Source organism: Acanthochromis polyacanthus, chromosome 2 (genome assembly GCF_021347895.1).
Source record: "Acanthochromis polyacanthus isolate Apoly-LR-REF ecotype Palm Island chromosome 2, KAUST_Apoly_ChrSc, whole genome shotgun sequence".
In the NCBI taxonomy this organism is placed as follows: domain Eukaryota; kingdom Metazoa; phylum Chordata; class Actinopteri; family Pomacentridae; genus Acanthochromis; species Acanthochromis polyacanthus.
Genome location: NC_067114.1, coordinates 48199478 through 48209037, shown reverse-complemented (window position 1 = coordinate 48209037; position 9560 = coordinate 48199478). Strand labels below are relative to the sequence as shown.

The window sequence follows — 9560 nt, the reverse complement described above, 5'->3', positions numbered from 1 at the left end:
TTTTTCCAGTTTTTTGTCACAATTTTCCTTTTAAGGATTCACATTTTTGTATTTCTCATTAAAACAAAACTACATAGAGCAGTGAAATAGCTTTCAGAACTAGTTTTGGTTTAGAGAACCAAAATGCACTTATCTTTACTTGTACTGCATGGATCATAGTAAAAGATGGTATTCTGTTCATAGTAAGTATTAGCTGTAGGAAATTTCCCAACAGAGATAAACACCCAATGAACGTGACATTATGTAGTTTAAGTAATATCTTTGTGAATAATTCATTAGGTTACATGGTTAAGTTCAGAGAAAAGCCTTTATGTCCTGTGTTATGATAGGCCTATGGAGGATAACTAACTTCATGTTTCACTGTTATGCTTTTTGTAAAGTAGTCATTTACTCTGCATAGAATTAGTTAATAAAACATTTGAAGGCAATATCATGTCTCGCCTTTCAAATTTACGTTTAATCACCAAATTCCATCGGTGGAACCCTACACTTATGTCTAGAAAAATCTCCCTGCAGCCTTAACTTTTTAATATAATTTAAAGATATCTTTTTAGATGTATTCCCAAGTATATTGCGGTTGAAATGAGCCCTCAATCACTTCCAGGGGATGATTTTTAGCCAAGATATTACATTTTTTCCAAAAAATAAGCCGAGCAGCCCACTGTGCTACTGCCCAGTTGACATAGCACCCAACCCCGATTTCCTGCCCTGCAGGTGGTGGGCCTACTGGGCGGTGGCCCCGTGTTACTTCTTCGGGCTGTGCCCGACCGAGCCCCACGGGACCCCAAGGCTTGGTCATCAGACGCTCTCTTGCGAGCTCCCCCCCAGGCCTGGCTCCAGGGGAAAACCCCGGTTTCCCTAACCCAGGCGAGGTAGCAGCTTCACCTTTGTCTGTTATCATCAAGGTCTTCTGAATCGCTCTTAGTCTGGTCTCTTACCCAGGACCAGTTTGCCTTGGGAGACCCTACCAGGGGCTTATGCCCCGGACAACATAGCTCCCAGGATCGCCGAGACACTCAAACCCCTCCACCACGATAAGGTGGCGATTCGACAGGGGAACAACAATGGATTATTTTATTAAGGACTGGTGTGTATCCGGCTCCACCAGGTGAACCTCCAGGTGTTAACAGACGCCTGAAGACCAGGTGAGTCATGAAACTTGAAGTTCAGCATCAGTCTGATGATCCAGCTCGTTGATTGGCTCAAAGAAATACAAACAATCCAGATCTTTTCAGATGAATTTCAGAGAACATCAATGAATTTCAGAGAACATCAGTAACGGAATGTTACTGAACCGACTGATCTTATCAATCAGATCAGTTAGCTTCTAAGGACAGGTTTGATTGGCCGCCAAGGAACCCGTAGTTCTACTTCCACAGATCAAACATCTCCTGATGGAACCTCTGGGTCAGTTTCCAGCTGTGAGTCCGTCTCCATGGAGACCAGAACATCAGCAGTCTGTTTACTGATGCAGAACAAAGGGAGCAGGAAGTGACCTCATGTCAGCAGGAAGCAGCTGTTGGTGACATCATGTTGTCCAGCGCCTCCACGGCGACCTGCTGGACAGAGTCATGTGACCACAGCTGTCTGTTCTCTGCAGCAGAAAAACATCCGGATTATTATTTTTTATTATTATCCCTTGTTAATCCCACGAGGGGAAAATTGCAGTTTTCACATATCCTCCCTATTGTGGGGGTCAGAGTGCAGGGTTAGGGTTACCTAACCCAACCCAACCCAACCCTAACCCAACCCTAACTTAACCTAACCAAACCCTAACCTAACCATAACCTGACTTCTTACCTTAACCCCTAGATCCCTGGACCCGTTTCCCTAATTTCTAATCCTGACCTTTACCCTACTCCCTTGACACCAAACCCTAACCTTGAGACCTTTGACCCTATTTCCCTGACCCCCAACCTGTAACTCCAAACCCTTGTCCCTATCCCATCCCCCTCTAAGACTCTGACTTGACTCTGAGAACCGGTTCTTTCTGAGCAGAGGTCCTGTGTGTGAAAAATATTTTAACCTTTGGGCCTGACCCCATAATTTTTCTTTTTTGTACATCATTTGAAATCGTGGGACAAAGAAGAGAGTAACACAGCCCCTGTGCCTACTTCAACTCCCCGGGAGTTGAACTAACCTAACCCACTTTACAGGAGAGGTTAAGGGCCTCGTTCCAGGGCCCGACAGCGGCCACATCGGGGTTGGAACCTCTGACCTTTGGATTAGCAGTCCAGAAACTTAACTGTCGCACCACCACTGCCCCTGATGTTGGACGATTAGTGAAGCTGATGAGCGACTATCAGGATTGATGAATAATTGAGTAATTAATGGATTAATTGATCAGCTGTCGTCAACATTAATCATCTTCATGTTGATTCCTTCAGATTCTGTTGCATTTCTTCTGAACTGATTGATCAGCTTTGATTGATCAGGTGATTGGTTTCTATGAGAGTCTCCATCCACTGAACCAGGTAGATTGATTTTATTATTGACTAATCGATCAGTTGTTTAATGATATTTGCATCAGTTAACTGTCAGAGGAAAGAACCTGTAGCTTTCAGTCAGACAGACTTTCACCTTCAGGTCCCTGAACCTAGCAGCTGGTCAGACCAGGTCCAGGTCTCGGGTCAGACCAGGTCCGGGTTTTTAATCAGGTTCTGCTGCAGGTTTAAAGTTTCAGTTCATCTGAACAAGATGAGATCCAACATCATCTGGTCCCTGGACCAGAACCACAACTAGAACTAAGTGGGCCTCGCAAACATCTACGTGTGTGAGTGTGTATATCTGTGTGTGTGAGTGTTTATGTGTGTGTGTGTTCTGGTGTCACCACAGGAACACACCCAACCATAAATGTGTGTGTGTCACATACTTCTCATTGCCGCTCCTTCTTGATTGACGTTGTTATGATGTTGTCATTACTCGTTGTTGTGGCAACCCTTCCTCACATTGTGGAGGGATGATGCAACACACACACACACACACACACACACACACACACACACACATGTTTGTTTTTCTATACCGGTGGGGACTTACCATTGACTCCCATTCATATCTAACTCCTAACCCATACCCTAACCCTAACCTTAACCATCACCAAATCAATGCCTAACCCTAAACAAACGTTTTTGCACTTTTACATTTTTTATTAACAACAATATGGCCAAGAAAACGGTGTTGCCACCCGTGGGGACCTCATTTTAGGTCCCCACCGTAAGACAAGTCCCCACCTTTATAGCAAATAGTCAGGTCAAAGTCCCCACCGGTATAGCAGAAACAAGTACACACACACACACACACACACACACACACACACACACACACACACACACACACACACACACACACACACACGTATTTCCACCCTGTCAGAATAAAAGCCTGAACTGTTCCTGACCACTGCTGATAGATGTGATTATTGATCACTGATAACGTATTGATCCCAGTGATCGGCGATCAGACGTGTCGATCAGCTTTCTTTCACCAGGTTTTCTTCTCCATCTGAGCGTGTTCCAGAAACCAGGTGTTTGCTGCATCATGTGACTGTTGCTCTGCAGGCAATGGACCAATCATGTTTCTCCTCCAGTTAACTGGTTGTTCTGCTGCAGAAATGTAAGGAATGTAGAACGTGATCCAGTCCACCACTGTAGCTCAATGAAGCCATTGATGCTGTTAGTTCCTGTTTTCAATTCTAACTACTGAACTTTTATCTTTCTAGAGTTAAAGATGACACTGTACTGAAGCACATTCAGGTCTGGAACTGTCCCTCTACCTCCTCTACTGAGTCCTCTTCCTCCACTACTGAGTCCTCTACTTCCTCTATTGAGTCCTCTTCCTCCACTACTGAGTCCTCTACTTCCTCTACTGAGTTCTCTACTTCCTCTACTGAGTCCTCTACTTCCTCTACTGAGTTCTCTACTTCCTCTACTGAGTCCTCTACTTCCTCTACTGAGTCCTCTACTTCCTCTACTGAGTCCTCTTCCTCCTCTACTGAGTCCAGTACTGAGTCCTCTACTTCCTCTACGAAGTCCAGTACTGAGTCCTCTACTGAGTCCTCTACCTCATCTACTAAGTCCTCTACTGAGTTCTCTACCTCCTCTACTGAGTCCTATTCCTCCTCTACTGAGTCCTCTACCTCATCTACTGCAGGATGACAACAGTAAAGCTTCTGATTCTAACCGATCAGAACCAAACAGACAAACCCATCAGTTTTCATGTTTTATTGTTGAATAGTTTGGATCAGCTGACAGTGGAAAACAAACATCCTGAACTCATCCAGCTGCTCACATGTCATGAAAGGTCTTAAAGGAACAGTTCCACATTTAGAGAACCATCTCCAGGTCCTTCTGTATGCCATCAGATATCATGAACTTCCTGCTGTAACTATGATGACACTTTTACTGTAGTAACCTGTGGCTGTTTAAACTGAAAACTGATAGCAGACGACACTTTAACCCTCTGAACCCCCACTGGTTTCTGTTTTACCTCACTGAGGTTCATCTTTAGTTTAAGTCCTCTGTGGAACCAAAACATCATGAAGAAGGAGAGATCTCAGAGATGTCTTCTGACACTGCTAGTGATTGAAACCAGAGAAAGGAACATTTTGTTTGACTATTTTTTTACTAAAATGTAAAAACCAGGAACCACCACATCTCCTCAGATGTTCAACTCTGAACTAATGTCTCCTCAGACTTCTGTGGAGGTTCTCAGTCATCCAGGTCCTGATGATGGTAGGAGCTTCAGGAGAAACCAGCTGGAGGTTCTGGAAAACGTTCCTAGAAATGTCTTCCAGAACTTCCAGCTGGTTTCTCCTGAAGCTCCTAAGATCTCCTCATACTGTAGATGTTTTGGGTCTCCTATTGGTCTTGTTTATGATGTTTCAGGTCCTCATCCTGTAGATGTTTTTCTATCTCCATGTTTCCTCTCTACTCTGCTCCTCATCTGTAGATGTTTCTCTACGCTGGATGGTTCTCCAACAACATGCTCCTCTGTTCACTGTTTCTGCTGCATTTATTTTATTCAATGCAAGATTTTTATTCCTTTATTTTTTGAATAAGACAAGAAGAACAAAGTGATTTTAAAGGTCCCATGTTATGCTATAGGTCATATAGGTCTCAGTCATATAGGTCTCAGAAGCCCAAAAACATAGTATTTAAGTTTGTTTGCCCCAAAATCACCCTTTGTTCGGAGTTTCAGCGGTCGAAAAATTCACTCTCACCAGCCCTCCTCAGAACAGGCTGTTTCTGGGCCTGCTTCCAGGTATGCAAATGAACACATCTGTCCGCACCCACTCCCCCTCCCCTCTCTGTGAGAGGAGGCGCTCAATGCTACATTGGTGTCAGAAGTGGGATGGCGCTCGCCCGACTGCAGATGGAGGAAGAACTGAGGGAGCTCCAACAAGCTGTCACCGAGGGACTGAGCCGCCTCTTAGGAGCAAACCCAAGAGGAAAAGAGCCGGCCAGCGGAGAGTTCGCTCCCGTAATCCCCGACAGCTTCACCACACCAAGAACCCGCCGCACCTTGACGAAACGGTGGGCCGCCACAGGCAGCAGCCGCTAGCAGGAGAGATGCTCCGGCAGCCGGCGGCCAGCCAGGGGGTTCTGGAGTGGCGGTTCCCTCACAGCGCCGCTCTTCTCTCATTTCCCGGAGCTCAGCTTCTCGGTGCGGGTGCCGGGCAGTCTCGTGCGAAGTGACTAGGCTCATGGCACCGGTAGCAGCCGTCTGGAGAGCGGTGGCAACGTAGGCGGCTCGGTCTCTCGCTCCTCTTCTTCCCCGGGCCGCACTCAGCCATCCTGACGTGTGGCTTGAACATGGAAGTCATGGGGGGGCCGAGACGTGAGCGCGCGTTCCGCTCTCTCGGCTTCTCGTAGTGCCTCAGCGGCAGACTGCCGGCTGCCGGAGCATCTCCCCAGCTGCCGGAGCATCTCCCCAGGCGATGGCAGCCAGCCAACGGCCACCACCAGCCGACAGTGGGGAGCCACCCGGCGCCACTGCCGCCGCTGCCATGCAGAAAGCAAACACTCAGCGAGGCACTACGAGCAGCCGAGAAAGCGGAACGCGCGTTCACGTCCCGGCCCCCCACGACTTCCGCGTTCAAGCCGCACGTCAGGATGGCTGAGTGCGGGCCGGGGAAGAAGAGGGGCGAGAGACCGAGCCGCCTACGTCGCCGCGTCACTGCCACTCTCCACACAGCTGCTACCAATGCCATGAGCCTGGTCACTGCCTGGCGCCCGCACCGAGAAGCCGAGCTCCGGGAAACGAGAGAAGAGTGGCGCTGTGAGGGAACCGCCACTCCAGAACCCCCTCCCTCACCCAGGAAAATGCACGCTGGTAGGATGCTGGTAGGACAGTGCGGGGGGGGGGGCGCAGTCAGGGGGAGGAGTTAAATCCACTTATTTCGTCATAAGTGGACCCAAATCAAAATCGGACGTTTGAGCAGGCATTTTCACAAAATGTGGTGTAGCAAGGCAGGGAGGAAACAGACAGTTTTCAAATTCGAACCTCATAATGAGGCTACTGCAACACACACTACTGTAAGAACACTTTCACAAAGTGAGGTTTGCATAATATGTCCCCTTTAATGAAACGCCTTTGCTCACTGATGATTCTCTCTGGTTTGTTGTTTTGGAGTTTTTCAGACCCAGCAGGGTGTTTCAGGGTTCAGGGGTTAAACTGCTGTCAGATGAACAGAAGAAGCTGCAGATATTTGGATTGACCTGAATGCTCCTCATGCAGCTTGCAGTTAACTTAGCTTAGGATAATGAGTGGAAGCAGCTAGCAGTTAGCTTAGCATAACGTGGGTAGCAGCTGAGGGTTCACTGTAACAGCTATATGTTGAACTGTTCCTTTAATGTGACTGGCTCCTCAGCTGCAGTTTGCAGTCTGGCAGTGTGTGTGTGTGTGGGGGGGGGGCTATGCTAACAACAACAGTATGAAGCTCTGTAATGGGCTGAAAGGTGCACATAAAAGTGAAATATTCTGTTTCTGTGTATTTGCTTGTTTGAATATTCCAGGTGATGGAAACAGGGATGTGAGGTGCACGCTGGGAGTTGGTGTTACCTGATGACATCATGGCCTCAGCTGCGGTTTCCACGGAGACGCAACAGAGACACTTTTAATGGGGAAACAGTAAAACAACAGGTGGTGTCTCCACGACAACAGACACACCAACATCCACAAACATACGTCAGGTTTACGGCCGAGAAGCTTCAGGTCCAGAAGTTCATGTAGAAAAGAGGTGAGAAAAGGGGAGGACAGGTGAGAACAGGTTAGCGCTCCATCCAGGCGTCACCTTCAGTTCCACAAGAGAGTCCTCAGAGCAGACAGGCGAGAACAGGTGAGATCAGGTTAGCGCTCCATCCAGGAGGTAGAAGCTGCTCCCAGGGGTCTTCCCCCTGCCCTCCTGCCCAGACTCAGGCCTTCATCCCTCGGTTCGGCCTCCCCGCTGGCCCGGCTGACGAACACGGAGGGCAGCTGTGTGGACGCCATTTCGAACCTGAGCTCGGCGGCGCCCTTGTGTGGGCGGGAGGCCTTCCTCTTAGTCCTGGGCAGTGGGGAGGGCAGGGGGAAGGGCGGGGCTCGCTGCGAGGACGTGGAGGCGTCTCCGCCCGCCGAGGAGCCCAGCTTGGCCAGCGCCACCGGGATCTCCTCCAGAGACTCGGCAGAGTCCGAGTGGTACTCAGCAGGGGGTGCGGCGGCCTGGACGGGGCCAGCAGGGGCCAGTGGCGTGAGGGAGGATCTCAGAGGGAACGCTGGAAAAGGGAGGCGCTGACCCAGAGACGCCGAAGACACAGGTTCTGCTGAGGACAACAGGAAGTTACTGTCCATAGTGTAAATGATCTTAACCAATAATCAACAACATTATCAATCAATAATCTAATAATCAATAAGAGAGTGGAGGAGATGTTGGTCTGAGCTTCATTACAGCAGATAGTAGTAGCTCTGGTTGGAGCTCATTAACCTCCTTAGAAGTCTGTCATGGTGTCCACTGCGGCTAAACTTCCACAATGTTCTCTGCTTTAACTGTAGTCTGGGACCTGGTTTGGATCAGAGCCTGGACTAGATGGAGAACATCTTGGTTAAACCAACACTGAGGTTCTGCTCTCATTTTATCTACAGCAGCTCTGACCCAGTGTCTCAGCTCAACACCTGTCAGCTGACGAGTTGTCACAACATTCTGCCGTGTCAGGACTGGAACCCTGGTCTGGAAGCTCCAGGTTCTCCAGGATTTGTGGGAACCCTGGTCTGGAAGCTCCAGGTTCTCCAGGATTTGTGGGAACTCTTTTCATGCATCAACCCAGATGAAATTCCCAGGCCAGCAGAAATACAGTGCTGGGACTGGTTCCAGCAGAACTACTGGTTTGGACCCTGATGTGAACATCTGGGAAAACTCATGTAGGACCTCCAGAACCAGATGTGTTCAGAGCAGAACAGGCTACAGTTTATACTGAGAGACTTGATTGTTAACAGGATCAATAGCCTGATCATTAGGGCGGAGCAGAGCAGCGTTGCTATGCCAACAGACAGGTTAGTTACCTGGGGACGGGGCTTCTGCTGGGACTTTAGGAACTTTCTTCTTTTTCTTCTTCTTCTTCTTTTGTGGTGGAACAGAAGCAGAGTTCAATCAGTGACAACTTTATTTAAACACTGTAAATAACTGAATTTAAACACTTTAAATGATTTTATCAGTCCTTCCAGGATTTCGCGGGCGTTTTTCGTGATTGTTGCGGCCGAAAATGCCTGAATTCACAACAGCTTTTCTAAAAAATTGCGATAAAGGTTGCGATGTTTTAAGCTTATTTGTTGTGATGAAATTGCAGGAGACAGTGATAATTGCTAAAAAGCTGCATTTTTTCCTGCTTGTAGAACATGTTTCAACACTGTAACTGACAATATTTGTTCTGAAATTAATTATTTAACGTTCCAACCCATTTCCACAAAAGCTGGCACACCATGGTGGGACATTAGCAGCAGCCAGATACTGGTTTAATATGACGTGGTTGGTAGATTTAAGGCACAAAATGATCATTTACTATTGATTGAATCATATTTGGACATATCTGTCAGTGGCTTAAAAAGTTAATTTCACATCCTGGCACACACGTGTTCACACACACACGCTCATGTCTTGTCACGTCAATTAACAAGAAGAGAGCGCAGACCTCCACCAAGACTGTTCATTACCTGACCTTGTGCTGAACAGTCGTGTGTTCTGCATGTCTACATACCGAATCACGTGACCTAAATATGTAGCGGGTATAGACGGGAATTAATGGGACTCAGAAACACATCCACAATTTAATCAGCTGTTCCTTGTGTCATTTCTGATACGTCCACAGTGGTAGATTTGTTGTAGGATCACAATCATTTGATCGTCAGCAGGCCGCTGAGGTAGCGTTCACCTGTTGCCATGGTTACCGTGCTGCTATCAGATGCCGTGCCGCTATGAATCCTTAACAAATCCGTGGATCCAAACTTTAAGCCGTATCGCTGCTGAAGTCTAATCATTTGGTCCTTGTGTCATTTCTGACCGACCCTGAAAACTTCATTTAAATCTC

The 9560-nt window shown here is 47.7% G+C and overlaps 1 protein-coding gene across 5 annotated transcripts in view; it reads right to left on the bottom strand.

The window, feature by feature from the left end:
- Positions 1–4208: 4208 nt before the first annotated feature.
- Positions 4209–9560, bottom strand: part of zdhhc1 (zinc finger DHHC-type containing 1) — an 18093-nt gene continuing 12741 nt past the window's right edge. For 2 of the 5 annotated variants that reach the window (XM_022211081.2, XM_051939789.1), the window contains 2 exons: positions 8539–8596; positions 4209–7802 (listed from right to left, as the gene is read on the bottom strand). In XM_022211081.2, coding sequence (XP_022066773.2) covers positions 7351–7802; positions 8539–8596 — 510 coding nt within the window. In that variant the 3' untranslated portion in view covers positions 4209–7350. The remainder of the gene's footprint in view (positions 7803–8538; positions 8597–9560) is intronic. The other 3 variants (XM_022211083.2, XM_022211084.2, XM_022211085.2) reach the window with 3 other exon arrangements.